The sequence below is a fragment of the Argiope bruennichi genome, chromosome 10 (genome assembly GCF_947563725.1).
Source record: "Argiope bruennichi chromosome 10, qqArgBrue1.1, whole genome shotgun sequence".
NCBI classification, from domain to species: domain Eukaryota; kingdom Metazoa; phylum Arthropoda; class Arachnida; order Araneae; family Araneidae; genus Argiope; species Argiope bruennichi.
The window spans coordinates 65059663-65086609 of NC_079160.1; the positions used below are offsets into that span (position 1 = coordinate 65059663).

At 26.6% G+C, this 26947-nt stretch overlaps 1 protein-coding gene across 2 annotated transcripts in view; it reads right to left on the reverse strand.

Annotated features, from left to right (window-relative positions):
• The window catches only part of LOC129988090 (bifunctional heparan sulfate N-deacetylase/N-sulfotransferase-like), a 133627-nt gene that overhangs the window by 8738 nt on the left and 97942 nt on the right, over positions 1-26947 (reverse strand). For both annotated transcript variants that reach the window (XM_056096215.1, XM_056096214.1), the window contains 11 exons: positions 19249-19464; positions 17269-17483; positions 15903-16144; positions 13801-14004; positions 10748-10874; positions 9473-9588; positions 7654-7839; positions 5257-5385; positions 2924-3106; positions 1063-1159; positions 254-377 (listed from right to left, as the gene is read on the reverse strand). In XM_056096215.1, the coding sequence (XP_055952190.1) occupies positions 254-377; positions 1063-1159; positions 2924-3106; positions 5257-5385; positions 7654-7839; positions 9473-9588; positions 10748-10874; positions 13801-14004; positions 15903-16144; positions 17269-17483; positions 19249-19464 (1839 nt within the window). The remainder of the gene's footprint in view (positions 1-253; positions 378-1062; positions 1160-2923; positions 3107-5256; positions 5386-7653; positions 7840-9472; positions 9589-10747; positions 10875-13800; positions 14005-15902; positions 16145-17268; positions 17484-19248; positions 19465-26947) is intronic.

Here is a 26947-nt window from a genome sequence, read left to right on the forward strand (position 1 = left end):
ATACAACACATATAATAATCATGGAGATCAAGACATAAAATTTGAGCACAAATACATTAATAAAAACAATGCACTGTGTACAAAAAAATGACATAAATTTCTTATAAAGTTTCTCTTTAAAATAAAGATTTAAACAGCAAGAATCAACACATTCTATCCTATAAACTACAACTACACCTAAATTTCCATAAATCTACAAGTAATTTAATAAAATATTAGAAAAAAGCTTATTTAAATTTTTTACAAAACTTACCAATCCAAACCTTTGTAATAGTTTCTTCCATTGAAAAACTGAACTTCTTCAAATGTTTCTGGACTAGGATAATTACTCACTATGGCAGGATGCATTGATAAAAAGGTATACAATGCAGTAGTACCTGCACACAAAATATAATTTAAAATATTTGAGGATCACTTCAAATATTTCTTTTGAATTATGCTAAGATTATCTTTTGTTGCTGTGTTAATGTGTCTACATAATTGACAAGATAAAATTAAAAAACACCTGCAAATGTATTTTTTTTTTAAAAAAAAGAAAATTTTAGCCATATTTATCTAAAGAAGAAAAAATATTCAAATCATGATGCATGCATCACATAAAAAATTTTTAATAAAATGTTTAAAGGAAAAAAAAAGTTAAAATTCAGCTCTTTTTCCTAGCTAAAAACTATTATTTATTATAGATTTGGATTATGAAATTCAGAAGTCTTTCTTTTATTCTATAATTTTTATGAGCATCAATTTACAATTTAGCACTATAACAAGTATTAATTAAGAAAATCTCATATTGTATCAAATGGGGCGAATTATCAATTTCACAAGGGAAAAAATGATTTTCAAAAACAAATAATTTTAAAATGCACATCTAGGAACACAGCAAAGCTAACAATAGCTACAATAATATGCTAAAATTTAGAGGACTTTTATTAAGAGAAAATCATACTAAATAAATAACGTTTTCTCAAATAATCTCTAATTGATTCAATGCTTTTTCATTACAATAAAAAGATAAAACTTTCAGTATATTATTGTACAATATATTGATGAAAGTTAATTTTATACCAGTTTTTTGAGGTCCGATTACTAGGAATTTAGGCAACTGTTCGCAAGATTTGGCAGCTGACCATATGGCTCTATGTCGTTTGTCATTGCAAGGATTCTAAAAGGATACAATGATTTTATAATTACAAGTTATAAAAACAAATTAATAATTTTTTTTGGAAAATATGTAATACATCACATTTTTCTATTAATTGTTAAAGAATGTTTAATATTTGACTTTTCATAAAATACACTTAATGCAAGTATTTTATGTATTTTGCATTACATTTTAAGATAAATAAATTCTAAGCACATTCCCTAATATTATAAAAAAAATTATATTAAGTATAAAAGGGCATTAAATCAATAATCATACTTATAATTCCTTAATTTCTAAAACACTTTTTTATTTGCTTTTGTATTCATAAGTTTTATCCAATCTTCATTAGCTCTTTTTGTAAAACAAATTTTCCAAAAATGTTCACTATTATGCAATTATTTTAAATAAAAGCAAAATTTCAAAGATAATATGATATCATAATTTCCTTATGTTAACTCAAATGTAACGTTTGCAGGCACAAAACAATATTGCCAGTATTTTAATATTTATATAAATGACAAATAATAAAATTCATTCAGATAAAGCCTAGTAGGTAAGTTAGATTAAACATTAACTTATAACATACAATAGCCTAGTAGTTTAACATAAAAAATAAATGCAAATATGATAATGATTTTTATCATTTAATTGCAATAACTCGATATCACATGATTTTTGTCACAAAATAATACAAGTTAGCCTTTTAAATAGCTGCATAAATTTTACTTTATAAATTATTTAAATTTCTGTTATCCACATAAAAAGATCACAAAATGAATTTATTTCCATTTTACCTCAACCATATGTGGGATAAGAGGCAACTAAACAAATTCCTAAAAACAAACTCAAGTAATAAAAAGGGACAGTTAAAAATATTACATAGATGGCACATTTAATACTATGATTAATAATTTTACATCAAAAGAAATATGATACCTTTGTGATTTAAGGTGTATTCTAAATTGAATATAAAAAAACATCCATATTAAATTTAACACATTTGCAGAACACGAAAAGAATTTTTATACCTCCTAATAAAAAACAATACCAGATACTTTAAAATCATTGAGAATCATTTATTTTTATTTTATTAATATAAATTTTGTTTAATAAAATTACATTCTAGTGAAAGGAGAAGAAATTGTATTTCATGACTTTTGGTTTATTATAAAACATTAATTGCTTGCTCATAAGAAGTGTATCAATATTAAATAATGACATTCAAATAAAAATAATGAATAGAATAAAATAGAATCAATAATAAATAAAACCTTTTTATTAATGCTTTAAAAAGCAGGTCCCCTCCCCCTTTTTAGACCTTAATTTTACTGCCAAGTAGTGTTACTAGTATGATATCAAGTAATATAGTTTATGCTAATTAGTTCTGAAAATATGAAATTAGTATATTGGTACTGAGAAGACATAAATGTATAACATTTTTAAGCTCTAGAAATTAGAACGTAAGTGGGGGAAAAAATTGATGACCAAATTATATGTTTACAAAAATTAGAAAAATTATTTAAAATTGCAAAAGTTGTGTCATGCAAAAACAAGCTGAACTGTCAACAAATTTCTTTACTTTCAATTCATAGAAATTATTTTAATGTTTGAACCAGGTTATCAATTTTATGAAATCTATCTCAATGCAAACTATTATTAATTTGATTTTATAAAACAAACATAATTTACTACTTAATAGTAAAGATTAAAACTGTCATTCTCCCCTTTCCCCATCCTCAAATATGAAAATATTTTCATAAAAATATCAAATGGTATAATTACCATCCACACAGGATCCGACTCTTCTGGATATGTCTGGAAATATTTATCAGCCAATTGTAGTGGTGGTAAAGTGATAAGTTGAAGATTAGTCCAACACTGTACAAATTTTATGACAGATTCAAATGTATATAAAGCTAGACGATCATTCCCATAGTTTGATAAATGTGTCATGAAAATATTAACCTGAAAAAGAATATAATTGTTAACTGACAAAAACAGGAAAAAACTGCATATACAACAGAGATAATTGCAAATAGGAATAATCCTTAATAATCAAATAGGAATAATCTTAAGCTAAGTAAGAGGTATAGTCAAAAGGTAATTATTATTTTAAGACACACAAAAATATCTGGTATCTTCAACGAATGTAAACTTAAAATTTTATGAAGTGTTCCACAACATTGTCAGAAGTTTGAATACAACAAAGATACCCAATAAGTTCTTTAAATCCTTTGAATTTCAGCTATATTCAATTGTCTTTTACAACAAAATATATTAACAAATATCTTTTTAAATGCTGCAATGTGTTATAAATCACTATTTTAAGCTCTGTTTAGTATGTAAATGAGCAAGAGAATCCTAACTATATTTTCACCAATTTTCATATGTATACACAAATTTGGAAACTATATCTTCAATAGTTAAATTAGCCATGAGCACTGAAGAAGTTCCCCCTTAACATAGTACTTAGTATATTAATCAAAAATGTAATATTAAAGAAATTTTTTTTAAAAAAAATCCTGCAATAAATAAAAATGAAAAAAATTCTGTGCACACATTTTACTTTTGCAACTATAACACATTCAATGTTTTTTCCACAGGATCAGTAGAACAAAATAATAAATTTTTTAAACTACAATAAGTATCTGTTTACTCGATATCAAAATTTAAATTGAAACATGCCATGTCGCCAAATAATAGTAAGAGGACTTTAAAAGTAATCAGAAATACTATAAAAAGAATTGTGAAGGGCATTTTTGTATTTAATAGAGAGGAATAATTCTTCTATAATTTGTATTAAATTCAAGGATGTGAAAAAATAATAGCAAAAAATATATGCAATAGTACATTGTAGCATACAAGAGAAGCATTTTACTATGAACACTACTATCTCTTATCTAGGAAAAAATGACTAATACTGAATTTATTTATTTCAGATGTTTCTTAAAGCTTTACTTAGTAGAATTTTAAAGAAAATCCACAAATAAACTCAGATATCATATAAGTTTTTTAATGACACAGTTAACATTTCTTTCATGGAAAATATTAAATGAAAATACTTAAGATTGTGCAATCTGCATTTTTTAAAAAGTATTTTAATATACTTTCTCTAATAAACAATCAAATAAAACAAAGCATATAAATAATAAAAATCTTACAAATTACATATTATAACAATGAAAATACATTCAAACAAGGTATTTTCTTTTGCTAAAAACTTCAAGTTCTAAAAAATTTCATTATTAAACTGAAAAATTTGCAGCAATTTGAACAATGGTTGTAGCAAAAATTTGATTCTATACACATCCATCAATGTCTTAACAGAATGAAAAATTCCATTTGAAGGCTAACAAAAAAGTGAGAATAATACTTATGCAAATAACTTTTTTTTTAATATCTTTTTCATTATGGAAAATAATTGTTGTAAAGTGTTTTGATTATATAAATATTAAAAATTAAATTATATTAAAACTTATCTTCCCATTTAAAATCGCCTTCTTATAGATTTTTTTTTTTTTTTTTTTTTTTTTTTTTTAACTAGTGTAAAATATGAAACCTATAAAAAAATTTCAGGTCGAAAAATAGGAACCTGGAATTGCATATGTTTTACTTTTCATACTTTAAATTTCATTTGAAAATTATATGAAAATAAAATGGTATTTTTCTACCATACTAGTTTCAATTGTAGTTGGGATTTGTTTATTTAACCAATATATATTTTTAAAAACGGGAAATTGCTGAAAAGCCTATTACAATGCACATTTATACTTTTCAAATGGCATTTCTGGAATTATAATAATTATGACAATAAATGATAAACACACAGAGCCAGACATTCAGGAGTGGAAGTTTTAATTTAATACATCTAAAAGTTTGAAAGGTTAAATATTAATAATGCATTCATTTAATTAATCAAATTTAGCAAAAAATACGTATAAAATCTTCACAGCTTCAGTAACAAAAATTCGTTATTTGGAAAATTCATGCAATAAGATTCTAATTATTTTATTACTATTTCTTAACTTATTTTATAAATAATTATCAGACAAATCAGACAACTATGCAATAATATGACACATTACCTTAAAAAAGAAACAAGATTTTATACTTACTGGATTATATACAAAGAGATGAAACAGCTCCCCGCCTTTAATACTGAGTTCTAATTTTTCTGGGCCTCCAGGATATTTATCCAGAAATATAGTATGTGTATATAGACCACATGTTTGTCTTGGAAGGACCTTAAATTAAAATAATATAAAAAAGATTAAAGAATTAATATTTTCTAAAATCTCAATAATTTGACCTTTTTTTAAAAAATTCTGATATTGTATTAAAAAATTACATATAATATCTAATCTAAATATTATAAATATCATCATTATTGAAAAAAAGTTGTTTAAAAAATTATTTTATTACAAACTTGAATCAAATATTTACAGTTAAAAACATTTTTTTTTTTATAAAATTCACAAACTTAAGAGTTCTTGCTCTTTTTGAGATGAAATACAAACTCATATTACTAAATTAGCATTTTATCACAGCTTTGTAAACAAATAAATAGTGGAAGCCTAGCAGATGAATTAATGAAAACAATAAAATATACTATTCTATACAAAAAGACTTTCAAGACAACTTTTAAAGTAAATTTTTAAAATAGTATTTCACACAATAAAAGACAATTACTAAAGAAAAACAAACCATTTCATGAAATATTAGACTCCATACATATGTGAGTATTTTTCATTAACCAATTTTTTAAATCAGCAAAAACTTTTTAATAAATGAGTAAAATATCGATTTCAACAATGTAATCTGTTTTAGTTTAATTTCTATAATCTTGATACAATGTTACCCTATGCATTGTTTAGGTAATTCAAATAAAAAAAAATATTAATGAAAAGGCAACAAAAATTGTTTTCTCATTACAAAATACATTCTCCTTTCAAAATATTTTGTTAGTTGTGGGCTTAGTGAAAATCAGCGATAGTTTATTAATAATTCTAACTGTATAAAATACAATTCTACTGTATACAATAAAAATTTACAAAAATTACAACTATAAAATTTCTTTCAAGAATTATAACATAGCAAACTCCTTTATAATGGATTAAAAGAAAATGTTAAGTATGTTTTGGTAATAAAGGCAGTAGCTATTTTAGGTTGCAGAAAATTATTAAAAAAGCCATTGCAATTGACATTAAAATTTTATTTAATTTCTCCCATTTTATTTTTCCTGTAAGTTTTACTACTTTCAAATCCATGTTAAGTCTAGAAAGAATATATAACTCAAGTTACCCATGCAGTTATCCATCCTAAGATTTATTAAATATCATAATTTTAAGTTTTATTAAATTATCAATAAAAGAAATAGTTTATAGTCTTCACAAAAAACTTCCACATCGCACAATTGTGAAGAAGTTTGACCTAAGAGCACACCAGGATCATAGAAAAAAAAACAGATCTTCAGTGGAATGAGGTATGGTTTTATTTTCCTATAACCATAAAAGTAAAAACGTACAGCCATTGTAAAAGGAAAATATGAATATTTGGCTAATACATTTCAAAATTATATAACTACAGACTGTTTCATAACTGATTTCTTGAGACCAATCAATGTGAAAATAATGATAATTTATAACTAACAGATGAACAGTAAAAAAAAGAGTAGAACTGTTTTATAAAATATATTCATCCATGGAAGCAAAAATTAAAATCTCTTGCATACTGCCTGGCAACTGATTCCAAGTTCCCTATATCAGCCTTAAATTTGTCCTGTTACACTTGGCATTTCTGAATACTTATTTAAGAATGTAACTGATGTTAAAGAACAAGTGACTAGAAAAAGGTCGAAGATATTCATGATCTTTCAAGATGCAACAGATACAAATATCTTTAGCAATACATTCCAAAATAGAACAAAAGAACTATATATTTATTAATATTGGAATTTGATCCAATAATGATGTACTTTCCATCAAAATGTATAAAATGCTTAGAAAAATTATTTAATATGAAACTTCTTTATATGCTAGTTAATCATAGATAATACTAATGGATAATCATCTTTACAAAAAAAAAAAAAAAAAAAAAAAAAAAGGGGGATATAGAATGCTTAAAATAAATTTTTAAAAAAGTCTTGAAAATCCACAAATTTTGTTTTAATTATCTAAATAAATGCTGAGAATTCTGTCTCAGTCTCTTCCTGATTAAACAAACAAACAAAAAAATATCCAAATTACATCAGAAAAATGTTGATACATCCAGCTAAGCTGGGAAATAAATGAGAAAATGAAGCCTTAATTAAGACCACTACAAAGGAAAAGAATTTTCAATATTATATAATTTTAAAGCAGTAAGAAATAGTGTTCTTGCCTATTCAGTATCATAGAAGTTGAAGAATTGGAAAGAGTTTTATGAGTTTACATGACTTATGCAGTTTCAAAAACCTAATTTAAATAATTTCTTTTAGGAAAAACTTAGATTAAAATTAATAAACATAAGAATACCATTATATTTCTATGAATGAAACCTCTTCTGAGTCTAGCAGGTCGAAGATGAGGATATTCTTCAGTACTTGTGACTCTGACATTCCAAACTCGCTTCCAAGCTTCATACAGAGGTTCGTGCACAGGATACACACCAGAATGATGGGGAGCAACTGAATAGCCAGAATCAAGGGGAATTCCATGTTTCTGAAATTTACAGTTTAATAAAAATTATTTCAGAATTTTTAATAAATATAACAACTATGATAATTAAAGAAGCTGAAAGAAAATGTATTGATAAATAATTACATTTTAACATAATTTAAACTATAACCAACACTCTACATCAGATCCAATCATAACTTAAGGGTTTAAAAGAATAAATAAAAAATAAGATAAGAACTTCATATAAAACTGTGAACCAGACAAGAAAGAACTAGTTAAGCATTCTTATCCTGTGATGAAAGAAAAGGCAACTATTATTTCCATTCATGCTTAAATAAAACTGGATTTCAAGAATAACTCATAATAATTACTAATAATAATTAAATAACTCAGTAATTAGTATTTGTGCATCCAGTGTAAGAAAGGCTTAATTTTACATTAACTAGCAACATTAAGCTTGATTATGAAAGTTTGTGAAATGTTGCTGCTACAAGCAATTCCTAATGATGATTAATTCTTTTATATTAAAAAATGCAACAACAGTTCAAACCTAACAAAAATGTGACACTAATAAGAATTCATGTAGTAGATGCATAAAACTGACAATTAAAAGAAAAAAAATTATGACATTAAGATAATATTATGATGAAATTTTATTTTTACATATGTTTTCTGTCTAATTCATCGCTAATCATATTTAATATAAAAATTTAATAAATTCTTAAAATATGGGCTTTTTAAAATATAATTATTATAACTTTCACTTTTTCAGTTTGATAACTTGTTTCTAATGAGCTCTATAAATAATTTCAAAATACTATCCAGCAAATGTTTATTCATTATTTTCTAATTATTCCTCATTTCTAAATTATGAAAATTTCTGTCTCAAGTTTAAAATTATTTATATAAATAAATTTATATTTTTATAATTCTTTAATGATTTTTATGCTTGTTAATAAAATATACATAAAAAATATTATCTAATGTTAAAATTACTGTTTATTTATTTTATTAATTGAAAAAAAAAAACACAAACAGTTTACAATAAATGGCTTTTTGGAGTAACTGCAATTTTACCGGCTGGGGGCATTTTTTTGAGTTATAAACAGACTTTTCTGTCCCCTTCCTATGACAGCAAAATATTATTAAACACAAATTTAAGGATGATTTAGCAGATGAAGGAAACCCTGGGGGAAGAAGGGGGTTAGTTAATTAATCAAGTTAAGTATATCATCTCTTCTGATTTGAGAACAGGATTCTAAAAAAATTAAGAAATTGCATGCAGAACATTAATTAAGAATATCAATTAAGGACTCGCTATACAGCTATTATTTAACAGTTTTCTGCTTCCATATGCTGTATAATTTTGCAAAGCATAAAAACCTTATACATTTTTTTAAACTTTGTCGGTGGTTTGAATGCATTTATTATCTTTTCATCAATATAGAGAATATTATTTTTTAAAAGTCAAAAATTATAAAATAAATAAATTTTACAGATTCTGATGAACTATTGCAAAAGTACTTATATGATTAGCTTTATAAGAAATAATTTTCAAATGTCAAAACTAATTATTTTTATAAAAATTTCGATTCCTACAGAATCTAAAATACAGCTCAGAATTGTGCACAAAATAACAAATACTTATTTAAAAGGAAAAAAAGGCAATACATACTTTTGCAAACTCTCTATTTAATTTCATTTCCATTTCTAAAGCAGTTATATTTTCAAAAAGATGAGGCTGACTATGACTCCACATATGGCAAAACCACCAGAATTCATCAGCATGTTCTATTAATTGAAAAATGCAATAACAATGAATAAATTACAGGTAAATATTTTTTCACAATACAGAATATATTGCAATAGTTTAGTTTATATTTAGCAAATATCTGAGTATCTAAATGCTGTTCAGAAACATTTATGAAATATCCCCATTTACAAAATATTAACTATTAAAAAATATATGAAACATAGTATAATTAATTTTCTTAAGCTTCTATTTGATTATTACTATATTCTATTACTGTATAAACTTATACGAAGTTTATAAAAAAAATGGGTGGGTGGGAGATAAATTCAATTTTTTTTTTTAAATATTTAAAATACTTTGGGTGCAGGAGTAAATAATTTTAATGACCATATTTATAGACAGATTCAAAACCATGCAAACTGAATACTATCATTGAATATCGAATACTATGAGTTTTGCACATGCACCTTTTTGATATCATTATAAATTATATATCAAAAGTCTCCAGTATTTTACTATATGCTTCTCATACTGGGAAAGGGACAAACAGTTCATCTTAGCAATCTAGGCACGGAGATTCAATTTCAACACATTAATGGACAGTACGCCCTCAGGCATCCAGCTCACGAAAATAACAGCAGAATGCCTTGTGACATAAATAGTTTAATCTGTTCCGTCATGTCGCATAATTTTATAATTAGGCATTGTGACGCTATGCCTATAGGCAACGTATGAAATTTAGTAGTGTCTCGGGAGGCACAGCCATCAAGGTTGTACTATCCATCAACATGTTAACTACATAATATTTGCAGATGTTTATTATGCAATTATACTGACAAGAAAAAGTAAATCTTATGTGTTGCAATATATTTACTAATATTTGTCTGACATTTGTATAGCAAAATTAATGTTCTGTTTAGAAGCTACATGGAAGCTATTTTGATACAAAATTCAAAATTTCAATTATGGTTAATCAAAAAGAGTATAATCTTACTCCACAATTTTACTAATTCAAAATTAGTACACCACACTGACATATGAATATTATTGTATCAATACTTCCATATGCACTTAGAAGTAAATAATTTTGCATTAATTATTTATTTAAACTCATTCTTCAAATGAATCCATAATCATTTAGAAATTCAGCTGACTGGTAACATTGTTATGTCAGTTATCTGAAATTCAAATATTTACCTATTAGCATATCATCTCCTGTATTCTCCTCAGATGTTCCTTTATGATAAAATTTTCCTGAAAATCCAAGATTAAACCGAAAACCAGGAACAGTTCTTTTGATTCTAGCTTGAGCATTCAACAAAGCCTAAAGGAAATAAAGCATTTTTTAAAGAAATACCATATCAGATAAAATATCAAAACTTCAATTCTGTTGCTTTCATTTGGTAAATAAAAATGTAATACAAAAACTATTAAAAGTTACATATTTTGCTGAAATGCAACAATACATAAAAGTTGTGATTAATGAATGAAATGTTATAAAATTTGCATTTAAAAAGTATGGAATAAAAAAAAATCAAAATTATTATCATATTGCATAGTTACCTAAATATAGCTTTAAAGTTTTGAACAAGAAGTTCAAAGTATAAGTGGAAGTTTTCTTACTACCACTTATACAAACTATGATTTATTTAGATTTTTAAATGCATAGCAGATAGATTCAGATTATTAAAAATCCATATCAATCAATCCATATCATATGCAAGTTATAGTACATGGTAGCAGATGTTCTGTGAAATGCTTTAAAAAATTACATTAAACCTGGGTAATGAGAAAATATTAAAATATCAAAAAATAGAAATATGCTGATATTTCCATTTTGCACTGGATTTTGCTGAAGATATTGTTTTCAAATTTTGCCATTATGTAGGCAAACAGACTAGAGAATATTGTCAAACAGGTGAGTTTGAAAATATATGAGAAAAACAAAAGGGATAGAAATAAATAACAAAAGCAACAATTCATTTAAAAAAAATAAATAAAATCAAAGATACTCATTATTTTTAATACCTTGGAATTATAACAAGTAATATTGAAGGAAAGTTGAAGAGTTGAGTGAATTAGAAAAATCTACTATTCATTCAGAAAAATACATAAAAATGAAAAGCCTTAAATGTATGCAGTAAACTCAATATAATACTACAGTATTTACAGTCATTCTTTACAACTCAAGCTTGGAAACTTAATAAATAATAAAAATTAAAATTAAATACCTTCCATACTTGTTTTAGAAAGATTCTCCAAATATAATTTCAAATTCAATTTGAATTGTATAATAAAACTTCTGTCAAAGCTATTTTCACAAAAATTTAAAATTAATGGCACTAGATATTGTTTGGACATAGAATGATGCCAATGATAATACAAGAACTATGCTGACGTGGAGCATTGAATAGTAAAAGAAAGACCAAGGGCTTAAAGCAACGTAAGGGGGAAATTCTTTTGGGTACTCGAGTTAGAGATGTGCTCAGAAAGCAGTGCTGAAAAGAGAAATAGCATGAAAATGTTGTGGCCTCATGCATTATAGTTTAGTGCAGAGCGAAATGATGATATATAATGTAGCTTCAGGATATAAACAGATGATTGTCATTAAAATCAATTTCAATTCAATACAATATCAAAGATATCAATTCAATTTCTTAGCAACTTTTAAAAGTTTGTATCAAATTATTCCCAATATTTGAGTGACACTCTTACCAAACCAAAGCAGAAAAAACTTAAAACCTCACAAAAGTATTTGAAGCTTAAATAATTTTGAGAAAGAGAATTTACCAATATATAGCAAAGCAAGCATTTGTTTAAAGCATGTGATTTTTAAGCAATATGGCAGCTTCAAGCTGGGCAGCTAAAATTACAGAAATTGGACCCTCAGAAAGAAGGGAAGGCCAGAATACCACACAATTAAAAAAATTAAATGGAAAATTGAACACAATTAATAAAAAAATAAATTGTAAAACATAGATAAATTGAATTTTAAATAAGTGGACAGACTGAAATTTTTACTCATACATATATGTATTATATATCTAGAATACAAAATAGTGTTTTTCATTATATTCTTTAAAATTATTACAGCAGCCAGAAGTAAGCAATAATGCAATGCACTGTTATTTTATTATCTTCAGTAACTGGACACAGGACTGATATAAACTGAACTGCTAAAAGGTAACTTAACTGCATTCATATTTACCAAAAATATTTTAAACATGTCATTATTTTTTTATTTTTTTTTACAGAAATTATTTGATTTGTCATTTACCATGTACAAAATCACATCACTGTAATAATGACTTCAACAGTGATTTTTTTTAAATGATTGAATCTTTTAAATGAATCTCAGTTGAAACACATACCAATAAACAACAAATCAAATATATTCCTAACACCAATGAGAAATAAGCCCTAATAACATCAATAAGAATTTTATCAAGGAATTATTGGAAAAATTTATTTTTTCCATACTAGATGAAAATACCAGGAATGTGTTATTATCCTACAAATTTCTTTCGTTTTTCTTTTCATTTTCAAATATAATGTATCATAAAAGAAATTTCTCCATTCTAAGTAGTTCTGAAAGCAGATATGTATGTAATAAAATTAAGTTTGTTTTCCTCTTATCACCAGAATATAATATTACAAAATAACTATTCAGATTTATAAGGCAATATTGATCTTGATTTTAAAAACAAAATTCCAAAATCACTGTTTTTGCTGATGTGATGCAAATTTAAGACAGTTATCTAAGCATTTTATGTATAATTTAATATTTTAACCATCATGTCAGTAATTATGATTTGTATTACATGAGCCTCATTTATATATTTCTTATAAATCTTAGGGTCAAAATTAATATTTTAAATTTCTTACATTGCAATGCCTAACTATTATGTGATACATTAAGACAGAATTGCATCAGAAAACACTGTAAATAATTAAAACACTAGAAGATACTTTCAATAATTAAGATCCCCCCCCTTTCTATTAATATTGAGATAATTACATCAAAAAATATAATGAAAACAAAACATTTTAACTCTTCATTTTTCATTTTCTGCAAATATATATCAAATTAATTATTTCAAATATAAGAAACTTTCATCAAAAAGAATAGCTCACACAAGCATGAATGAACAGAAATTTATATTATTTATTTATATATATATATATATATAACAAAGAAAAATAATTTGCTGCTTAAACAATAAAAACAAAATCAGTTTTAATTCCTTTACCATAACATCAGCAGGTTTCATTCTTGTTGATTTTTCACCCACAAATATATCATCAATATCTATCAATATAAACCTTTGGAGAGGAAGACTCAACTTCCCATGAGAAAGGAATGAGATAGCATCTAAAAATAGCAGCCGATGAATCCAGAGTTGAAAGCCATTACCAAAGAGAACTCTGGAGATACCATCATAATTACCATGATCCTGAAAATAATTTTAAAAAAACATTAAGGAATACAAAAATTAATCCCATGATGCAAAAAAATCATATATTTACATAATAAATATAAATGAGCAATTTAATGTCATTTTTAAAGCTTGATTTCAAATATCTAACTAAAGATTTTAACTAACAACAGTTAAAATAAGACCCATTTACAAGAATAAAAAGCATTCAAAAGGGAGTAAAACTGATAAAATATAATAATAATGTAAAAATGAATAGGTAAAACTACAAAATTTCTGAAACAAAACAAAACAATAATGGTTTTTAAAATGAAAGCAAACTGCAAGAGCAATGATATAAGTCTGTTTCAAAGCATTAACAAAAATAGAAAACAAGGCTTATAAGTACTAAATGCAAATATTAAAGTGAATAAAGGACATTTTTAAAAAATATGTAAGGGGTACTGATGTTTTTCAAGAAATATAAATGCCTCATTAAAAGAAATATTGAAGGAAGAAAACTTATACATGAAAAATTGGTTTTTCAATTTACAAACTAAACAAAATATTATTTTGTGTTTGAGTACGTCTATGGTCTTTGAAAGGGAAGAGAGCAAGTTATATATGAAAAGCAATTTTTTATTTGCATATACATGTAGAAGATTCATATATAATCCTCAGTTCTGTTGTAAAAAAACGAATAAAAAATATGTATCACCTGAATATTTTCAGACAAAAATTAGCCTTCTGATTGAATTTCAAATTCACTTTATATTAGATACTCATTTCATGATAGTTTTCATAATCCTTATAATATATTTCTTTAACAAGTATGCACACACACATAATAAAAAATTTATTCCAATTAAGAATTTCTGATTGGGAGAAGAGTATGAAACATTTGTTGTTGTTGTTGTTGTTGTTGTTTTTTCAAGTAATCTTTGAAATAATTTGATGTTGAGCGTTTAATCATACACAGCATTCCACTAATCCAATCATATTACCTTTTTTTAAAACTGTTTTCAATTTATGAATGCATTTTTTACATGTTGATACCAGATGAGGAAAAAATTGCAGGAAATTCAATAAAAAATATAATAATTCTATCTATAACGAGGAATAAAATCTTGTTATTCCTTGTTATAGATAGAAGGTTCCTAATGATCTGGTAGATATGGTGATATCTACCAGATCATTAGGAAACCTTCTAGGGTTGAAAACTTTATAACTAGTTTTCAACTACATAGATAGAAACAAAAATATTTAGAACGAGATGTTTAATGCATGACAACAAACCAAGCCAATAAAATTAAATAATGGAACCAATGACAGAATTCCGACTAAGAAGCAGATACCTACAGCCACTTGTGCTGAGGAAAGAGGGGTACATGAAAGTGAATTCAAGAATATTATTAACCTCATTGCAAAATAAATTTGCAAAAGATTGGAACTACACTACTTCTAAAACTTTAAATATAATAATATGCATTTACATAGAATTATTGAAATATTAAATATGGTATATATATATATATACTTATTAAATAAATATAGCTACTTTTTGATAGTAAATTGGAATATTAATTATCTATTTAAATGATTGTTACATTCTACTTAATAAGCCATGAAAAAGACATATTTTTGCATCTATTAAAATCTGAAATAAATTATTAATAGGTATATTAAACTAAAAATGTATTGAAATGTAAACCTAATTAGACCCTTTATTTAAAAAAGAAAGTGGCCATTTAAGGCACAAAATCTAAGACAGCAAAATGTTTAAATTTGCCACTGAAAAGAACATATATACAATATTCAAAATTAAGATTTTTCAGTACCAAACTAAGTTTTCTATTTACTTCTGTAATAATACATCAAAACATGAATTTCAAATAAAAGCTAGAAGTAAACTTTCAAAAAAAATTAGTGTGACATACATGAATTACAGTAGTAAGTAAGGGGTCTATTCCTTTGTTGGCCAGTGAAGAGTGGTAAGTTTGTGAACGTGCTGATGCAAGAGCTTCATAGGTTGAATGGTTTGGTTGGAAGACAGTCCAATCAGATCCTGGAATGTTACCATAAAACACTTCTCCAGCACGAGTCAATCGTAACACAGTTGAGTCTCCATTCAGATGGTAATCACGGACAGCCATATTTGTGTGAACATAAAGTGGAAAACCTGCATTGAATAAATATGAATTAATAAAAGACAATTATTTTGTGTTCTTAAATTCAATTATTTTTTATCACTTGGATTCAAACCATTTTTTAATTTCTGAGTTGGTAAGAGTTCTGGTTTGCTATACTTCTCAGGATCTGATTATTGCAATCATAATCATCCAATAAGAAACTACAGTAAAAACCAGAAGGCAAAAATAAATGCTTGTTTATATAAATGTTGATAAATCCCCTTTTGAAAGTGCATGCAACTTTTTTTTGCTTTGTTGAATATCATTACTACAAACCATGATTTGTATAAGAAATTTTTATGGATTTACTTAATTATGAAAAGAAAAATTTATTTAAAGATGCTATTTTATATATATATATATATATTCAATAAGATGTGAAAATCAAATTAGAATTTCATCAATGTATTATGACAGGACTTAAATTTGTATCAATTACTGAACAAATTTAGAAGTCAATTTTGAATGAAATCAAGTATATTCTAAAATATATTTTGTAATTATTATTAAACATGTTAAATTCCATAAAAAATTCATAATTTATTTATCATTATATCAGAAAAACAACATCATTTCTTTCTTAAATGTATACATTGCATAAGTAACATGCAAACTAGAAAAGGAACAATAAAAAAAAAAAACTTATCATACATCACAAACTACTGGATAAAATAAGGCACAGCATGTAAAATTGCACTATTTTTTTTCTCTTGGAAACTTTTCTCAAAACAATTTTAGACATGAAATAAAGAATTTATATAAACTTTACAACATAAAATTTTAATCACAAAAAAAATTCACAATTAAATTATAAAAAAATAACAAAGTTAAAAGGAGGAAATTGTTTCGTCATGTCATGAGAAATTAATATTTTATAATACTTTTAATGCATATTAATTGAATTAATATTACCTTCTAAAGTAATTAGATAATGTACATGCAGTAGTGATGAAATTTCAATAGAAATGTTCAAATACAAAAGGTATGATTGTAAATCAAATAATATATAGATGATTTATCCATCCAATAAAATGGTTACTTCAAAAAATAACCTCAATAAATATGAGTTAAAACTATTAATAAAAGAAAATATTTTATTTTTAAAAATGCATACCTTTCAACTGAGCTCCAACATAAGTTTCTTCTTGTGCTTTCATAAAACCAATAATTCCAACATTATATTCACGGCAATATTTGTCCAGAAGCTCACGATTCCATTTGTTCATATGCAGGTATTTCTCAAAATTTTCAAATACTAAAACAGCAAACTTTCCTTTGTCCAAATTTGTTAGAAGAGGCAAGCTTTTACCAGCTATTTCTAATTTAAATCTAAAAAAACATCAAATTTTTTTTTTAATTAAAGGGAAATAATAAAACGTGAAATTGCAATATCCACAAAAGCAACATGGAAAAAAATATTTTGCAAGAACAAAGCCTCAAATGTTATAGAAAAATAAAATATCCTGAATTTATTTCATATAATAATATATGAATAATAGAAACAAAAACAATTTAAATAATTTAAATATGTTAGTAGTTCTACTCTCAATTTATTGTCTTGGATACTTAAGAAATCCTGTAAAAGCAAGTAGTAAAATTATGATTCTGTAGGTAAAACCAGAAAATCATGTTATAAGACAGAATAGAAATCAAAATTGTTGAATACTTTTGAAATGTGGTGGATTATATCTTAATATGGTGTTTCATATAATATTATAAATTGATCCTTATCATAATTTATATATCAAAGGGTAAGTAATTTTATCTAGAATATAATTCAATTAAGAATATTTAGTTACTTGTCATTTATTAAAAATTATAGTTCAATTACTAAAAATCAAGCTGCTGTAATGAAATCTCTCCCTCAATCAATCAGCATAAATGTTAAGGAAATAAAATGCAGTTGCATGTCACACTGTATAATCTTGCTTTGATTTATTTCAAATAATACACACTGAAGCTGAAAGACAGAATCATAGTTATAACTGTCATATTTATTATTATTATTATTATTTGGATTGTATAGTTTTTTTTTTTTTTTTTTTTTTTGCTTAGCAACCTTATAAAGTTTAACTAATCAAATATTACAAAAATTATTATTGGTCGTCCAGAATATAAAACAGTACTCTAAGTTGAAAAATGCACAGCTATCAAGAAGAGAAGTAAAAAAAATGGAGCTTAAAAGTGTGATTTTTAAATTTCTGAAATGGCACTTGATTCAAAGAATATAAAAATAGTTTGATAGAGGTGTACAAAAGCAAATAATAAAGGAATGACATAGAATGGATAATGGGTGTTGGATTCGCGTCCCTTGGATTGTGAGTTTGAACCCCACTGGCTAAAGACTGTGTGTGTGTGGCTGGAGCACGTATAAATCTGTCGTGGTCACAAAGTTCTCCATGTCGGAAGTAATAACACTGGGAGTACTGGATCAGGGGTGATCGTTCTCTGATTCAGGTCTAAATTACGATCTGTGGATGAATGAATGAAATGCATGGATGACGTCCATCCCATCAAAAGGGTTGTTACATGTGTGTAGCTAAGTCATTCTCTTGGCCTTAGTTGGCGCTATGAAAGAACAAGAGACGCACCCTTGGCTTAAAATCACTGACTTCTAAAGTCAGTGGGCTTGTATATGATAAGTGCCATTAGAAACAACAACAACAGAATGGATAACAACAACGACAAAAAAAATCTGCATCTATACAATATACACCTGCATCTATACAATATACATTATACACCTGTATCTAAACAATATATATCAAATATCACATAGGTTTGGAACAACAAAAACCTGAACTTCGCAAAATAATTGTCTTAAACATCAAAACTAAGAAGTAAAATAAATATGATTAACTGAACAATAAAATAAATAAATAAATTTATACAAAAAATGTTAGAAATATTAAAAATTGTTGTAGGATTATTATATAGTAGAAAACTAATCAATCTAAAAAATTATAAAATTACTTTCAAAAACACCGAAATCTGCATTTCCGCGGAATTATACCATGTTTGATATATAATTTTAGAAATATAGATATTAAAACTATTAATAGAGACTGTAAAAAAAAAAAACACAAACGCATACTTAATTCTTGAAGCTTCCAGGATTTCAGATATCTGACGGCCCAGATGTGAATATTGTGTCTCAACAAAAACGAGGACTTTTGCATCCAAACGCAACCTTGCATTGGAAGCATGGACATTGGTAGGCGGGAAACCGAAACCATTTCTTAAATTATCAAAGGGTCTATCAGCTGATGACTTGCAGCGGAAGGTGAGCTCTTTGGGGACTTTTATCATACTGAAAAATGAATAAAAATTGTTAGGACTATGCAAAATATTTCACAGAACAGACATGTGCATTCACAATCTCAAAATAAATAATAAAAATCGGCACTTTTTTTATTTTGACGGCTTCTGGATTTATTTGACGATTTTCAGATTACGAAAAGATCGGCAAGCTCCATTCATACATTATTAGATGCAAGATTAATGCATTCGCGGATTTACATGGCGATTTTCAGATTGACATCAAGATCGCTAATGCCAAGTTATCAGTCGCCAAATTGGCGATTTATCACGGGGTCGAAAGAATAAATAAGTACCCAAAAATCACAATGGAATAATGAATGCATCGCAACAATTTTCAAAAAAAAGAAAAAAAAATCAAGTGATGATTAAAACATGAAAATAATGTTTTATTCCAGCAGAATTTATGAAAAATTTTACATGAAATATTTCATTACATAATCAGCAAATTGGAAATATCTTTCTCTCTAATAATGCTTTCATACAATATAACATAGGCACTCATACAAATTCATTCGAACATTCATACATTCGAACTCTTTTTTTTTTTTTTCCCCACACAGTTTGTTGATGCTGTTATTTTTTTTTCCCCCATAAAGTAACCCTTAATTGCCTTGAGTGATAATTTTTTGAATCTTTAATCCAAGTGAATTATTTCTACGTCATCTTAAATAAATGATGTACGTATATGTAACATTCTCTAATTTAAGAAGAAGCAATATTTTTTTTTTATTATTCTTTATGAAATCTTTATTAATTAAGGATTTCAACTTTTATTCATTCTCAAAATTTCTTTGTAAAAGCCATGGTCATACAGCACCAAATAAAAGAACAGAAAGCGAGCGTGAGAACATACTTTGAGCTTATACATCTTTAAGGATGAAATTTTGCAGAGAAAACAGTTTTGGTTTCAGCACTTGTCAGAGTGATCTGCGGGAAAATAAAAGGTCGCACAAATCTAGTTGCGACTTTTTTTAATTACCTTTAGAACATGGCTAAATTAAAATTATAACATTATATCATGTATATGCGGATGAGTGTACTCAAAGATATCAATCTGGTTAATATTTCCCCCCCCCTTCGGTTTCCATAATGCCAGAACAGCTATTGCTATTAAAAATAAAAGAAATACTTTCATTTGATACAAAGCGCGCGTAGTTAAAAATAACTAAAAATATGCATAAATTTATCTTCAACTCTTTTTGCGCACAGGTACGGCAAACAGAGTAACATAGTGGTATGTATTTTTAAGACAAACACTAGTGAAGATAAAACGCCCACGAACTCTCTAACTTTTAAATAGAACTCCTCCAACTAGCTCCAATAGTTCCTACTGACACTGTAACAATTATTTCGCTCTGACTGCATAAGGCAAGGATATAAAATGTTTTGTGGCGTATTGCGTATGTCAATCCATGAAAAATCGGAAAATTATTCCTTCAGAGCAATATACCGCTATTTAGAAAGAGCTCTAAAAAACCATTTTCTTCCCCACTAATAACGATATTTAAAAATATCTTTGGATTTAAGATTAACTTAAGAAAAGACAAGCATTAAGTTTATTTTAATTTCATTCGTCAATGAAAAATTCGTACATATTTTGATTCTTAATTTTAACAATTTAAATTTGAAAATGCCATAAATTTTTATATTTAATCGTATATTTTTTAATAACCTTTTTGACGTCGTGCATTTGTTTATTCGACTTTCAAGTCCGAAAGCTATGTTGAGTTCCTGTATTTTCATGTACAATGTTGTAAATGGAAAAGTATCAGGTCAATGCAGCGTTTTAAACTTTATAATATAATAAAGAGAATGGAATAGATGCTTAAGAAATGAACCTATTCCAATTAAAAGATCTGTTCATAATTCGATGCAAAACTAATATTTTGTGGGAAGACCATCTAAAAATGTCATCTATCACACAACTTGATCGAATGACTGATTTACACAAATATGATTATACACATATTTCCAAAAATTATTTTTTCGATATGAGGGAATGTTGAGATTCTTTAAAATTTCATAATGTAATTTTTGATAATCATAATATACTTATATATATATATATATATATATATCTGGAAGTAAAGATATCATTAATAACTAGTAAAATGCTTTATAGCATTTTGGATTCCGCTTCCACATCACGTCGTTCTCGAACAATGCCTTTAAATGACTTGCTATAGTAGTTTAACTGAAACTCAACGGCATCAAGTTTTATATGCAAAATAGGCCCACAAGTCATAATAATGGCAACCTTACAAGCCTGGAAAATTCCGTTTAAAAACAGTGAGTTTCAAGAATATCCGGAACATCTTGCTGGAACATCAAAAAAACAAAACGTTCATCAAAATTCTTTCGACAATTAAACCGTAGTTATGGACTAATTAAGGTTCATTAGAAGTGAAAACATAATATGGGTGGGCGCTTCTTTTTAGAAACAGGAAGAGGTGGGTGGTGGAGGGATTTCGCGTCATTTCACGTAGATACTTTGTATCTGAATCGTAAAAATGCCACTTTGGCCGTGACAAGTTAATGCGTGCCATTATCTTCGACGGTTCGATTTTGCAGCACCAAAATGACTGCATAGGAGAGTGCCGTAAAAAAAGAGACAGGAGAAGACTATGATTAAAGAATTAATTTTGGTCTCGCGAGTCTTTGTTTGACATAAAAATGATTAATCGCTTCTTTAAACAGATTCCGGTATGATCCAAATTGCTTAAAAACGTTCCCTGGTAATGAGAAGGAGACAAGATGATTTGGCTTTGAGGTAAAACTTTAAAAACCAGCGGAAATTCAATATCGTTATTAGTATAAATCTTATAATTTTTTAAATTATCGTCATAAAAAGAAAAATGAGAGCATACGAAAGTAATAAAAACAATTAAAGATAATTTGTTGCTTTAAATATTTCTGCCCTTTAGTAAGATTTTAAAAAATATATATGCACTTACTAGTTTAAACACATGCTATTGCCTGCGATGAAAATATTTTTAAATCTATTTTTTAAAACCATACGATTTTAAATCTATTTTTAAAACCATGAAACTTTTTTTATAAAATAATATAATAATCAAAATAATTTTACAATCCAAAACTTTAAAATATTAACTTAAGGTCCTAAACTTATTTTTAAGATACTTAACTAGGTTCGCAGGGGATTTTTCAAAAAACAAATATTTTAACATTTATATGATATTTTTTTTTATTAATATACAAATAAAATGATGCTTAAAAATGAAATTCAAATATCTATGCAGCTTTTGAAGAAAAAGCATATTTTGATGTAAATTTTAGCATTTATTTACAAAAACGGGATTGTTCTAGAGAAGAAAAAAAATTGTAACAGGTTCCATTTTTCTTTATAATATTACATGAGTATCATACCTTAGAGTCTAAGTATTATCTAAGAATTATATTCAAAAATAAAACTTTTATGTTATCTATGAAATTTTGGAATTTTTGTCAACAGTATTTTCATTAAACATAAATTCACATCAAGAGATTCAATATCAAATTTATAGTTCATTACATTCTTCATAACATAACGAGCAGTAATTATAAGTTTCATTAAAATGGCTTGATCACTTTTTGAGATACGACGATACTCGTAAAGCACAATTATGAAAACATTTGTTCTTCAGAATATGCATTTCAAGTTTTTAAATACTTATAAATAAGCATCATTCGCATACCAATTAGTTTGTCATAACTTGGTTTCTAATTGGCATAGAAAAAAAATAAAAATATCACTGGAAATAGAAACATATTTTTTTTAAACTTAAAAAAAAAAAATCGAATTTTTCTCCAAATTTATGTTTTCGACCTACTTGGATACCTTGATCAAAATGAGAACATTAATATACAAAATGAGAATTGCAATAAGGAAATATAAAATCTCCCTGAACCTCGTAAAATTACATGACAGTACCAAATGTTTTTTTTTTTTCAAAACTTCTAAAAGCAATGCCCCCCCTCGGGCTATTAATATAAAAGAACAATGCAGAATTAACTCGGCATTAAAAGAAAAAGAAAATTATTTAAAATATCTACATTTTTATTCGATAACAATGGGATAGATCGAAATTTGTTTTCCATATACGGAAAAATAGTTTTTAATTAATAAAAAATTAACTATTTACTAAACTGTTTCAAAGTTTTCACTAAAACTATGATTTGTAATAGTTGAAAGAAAAATTTGAAGATAAAGGAATTTAATCAGTTTGGATTTCTTCATCGTATAAATTATTAAGAGTTTTCTATTTTGTAGGTAGAGATCCGTCAGAATTAGACATTTCTGATATATTTTTCGAAGGCTAGATATGCTTGCACATTAATAAAACCTCATACAATATTTCTGAATTTAAAAACTATTAAAAAATGCCACAAATGAAATGTAGGAAAAGAAATCAAATTTTAATACACCAGTTGGTTTACTGAGATTACTGGTTATATCTGAATTTAAATCGTCTTATGCATTTGATGTTCAAAATCTGTTCAGCAATAGAAAATTTTGCTTAATTGCCACGACATTCTAATGAAATTATAAACTTGCACGTCTTGATAATACATTACAAACTTCACACTGCCATATGAATTTATACAACAATTTCATTTTCTAATTCCTCATGTAAATTGCTGCAGTATTTATTTTTTTCAACAATGAAACAAAATCAAACGATTAAATACTCGAAAAAACATTGAAAACGATTTGAATAGGAATGATTTGATAGGAACTCTACTCTATATCAATAGATACATATACAGATGCTTTTTTTACAACTACTTATATATTCCCTCTTTTCACAAGTTTGGTATTTATCACGTTTTGACACACGTTTAATTTTTTTTTTTATTTCATTTACTTATTTGATACTAGCCGCCTTTGGCGACCAGCCGGTTCGCCAATCTTAATGTTCGTTAAAATTTTAATAATTAAATATTTTATGCAATTTCTACTTAAATAGCTTCTTCATCAAAATATTTTAAAACTTCAAATTTTGATTATCATATAATTCATTCATAATATTATAAAGGCCTTCAGTCATAACGTAATATGTATCTCTCTCATTTTCTGTTAGCACCCGTAGAATTTATGCTTTAAATTAAAGTGGAAAGAATTAATCTTCAATTAATATAATAATATTTTTTACTGAAACAAAGCATTTTTTTATAATCTGGTTACTGAAAATAGAGTCACACAGCGTTTAAACTTTATGGGCACTAAAGAATATCTTTTTTAATTTATGTAATAACTCAAGAGTTTGTCAACAAAATTTTCTTAGATTCATTATGAGCAGATCGATTCATTAACAATGTTTAAATTTAAATGCATCAAACACTATGAAAATAAAACGAATCGTTTAAAATAAACGGTTGAAAACAGGTTTTAAAAAAAACTACTTAAAAAACGATGTACTTAAAACTATAAGCATATACAAAAAATATATAACTAACATAAATACAATTTACTTACAAAAGCATGCAACTAACCCAAAAATAATTTAAATCATCCATTGATAACGTTGTCATGGCAACAATCAGAACAGAATGCGCATGCGTGAATTTTCTTCGCCAGTTACGTAACGCAAATACGTGATTTTTTCTACACCAGTTGGGGTAACGCTATGTGGATTAGAAATTTTTAATTTCCTTTATTCTGTTTTATTTTAATTCAAAAGTACTTCAGAATGAATCTGAAAGATTGATTCATTAACAATGTTTAATTTTAAATGCATCAAACATTAAGAAAATAAACAGAACCGATTGAAATAATCCGCCGAAAAATTTTAATCCTAGCCTCATTACTGTTGGGAGAAAAAAAAACTGAAGCCTTTCTCTTTGGCGCTGGGGATAATGGAAGATTTTTTTGGCGGAAAAGTTGGCGGTGGGGAAAATGGAAGATTTTTTTGGCGGGAAAGTTAGTTTTTAATTAATAATTAAAATTCTAATTAAAAATTCGAAAAAAGAAACCATAGGTGCACATTCCCAACCTCCAAGGTATACATGTATCAAATTTGGTAGCTGTATGTCAAATGGTCTGGCCTGTAGAGCGCCAACACACACACACACACACACACACACACACACACACACACATTGAGCTTTATTATAAGTATAGACTTACAGCGTCTTCCATTTCTAGTTTTCTATTATTAATATGATAATGTTGGTATATTTGCATATAGGTAAGCTGTGTCACGTAATATGCATGATGAAACTATCAAAGCGTTTTACTATGAACGTCGTTGTATTTAAAGCTACCAAATTTGATCTTAATTACTTCTTGGCTCTAAACTCATACTCAACTAAGAATGAGTTTCCCCATAATTTTTAAGGAATTTTAAAATTTAGGATACGAGCGCCAGATATAGAGGACGTCCATTCGATGACTTGTATGTTCGAGCGCCACTTTAGCTAGCATACTTTTTGTTTGTATGTGTGCATGTCTTATACATTGATGGCATTTAAAAATGTTTGTTTCGTTCTGCGTTTGTTTTACGCCATAAAATAAGCACACACACAATGGGCTCTGAAGTAACATGAACAAGAATCACTCTTCAACAGTTTGCTCAGAAGTCAGGTCAGTATTTAGACTTTCAGTCACGAATATTTAGCCGGTAAGCAATATGCACACTTTTCGGCACTGTGCCATGTTCATTGACATTAATAAGGGGGAAAGGACTACCGCAATGAAAGGGTTAATTAGAATTAATCTAAATGACAACGTTTTCCATCAAATAATATCGGAACATAACTACTGCAGGAGAAAAAAAATCATTTTTTACACCATTTTAACAGTAAAAAAATTAGCTTTTTAGTAATTCCCCATAACTTTTTCTCTAGTTTTAATTATAATTCCCATTGCTTCACTGTGTACACATACAAGCAGGACTTTAAATGCGAAATATTTTGTGTGCATAGTATCGCTATTATATCGGCAATGAAAAATTATTTAAATATGGCTTATCATCGTCACCATCAAAACTAACGAATACAACTTTTTTTTTTATCCAGAATTGTTAACATATGACCAAATTCGAGCAAAACTAAGAATTATCTCGATATACTTTGGATATTCAACGAAAGAAAGATTTCGTTTATTATCTGCTCAATTTATACAAAAAACAAGAAAGTGAAGAAGCTACAGTACCGCGGAATATAACATACAATCAGAAGATCGATGATCCAAGTAATTATATATTTTTAATGGCACTATGCGTGCAACAAAATAACCAATCTTCGATATTTATTACAATTTCATGCTTAAAAATACTTCGTTAAGGAAATTATAAACATCAAGTTATATATGAGAGATCTAACTGAAACTATACATAACCAATATTTTCAACGAACCAGTTGGTCGCCAAAAGCGGCTACTACTCAATATATTTATTGGGAAACGTTAAAATTACACACAGAACACTAGACAGTTACAATGATTTAGATGATAGAAGGACCAACGAAACACC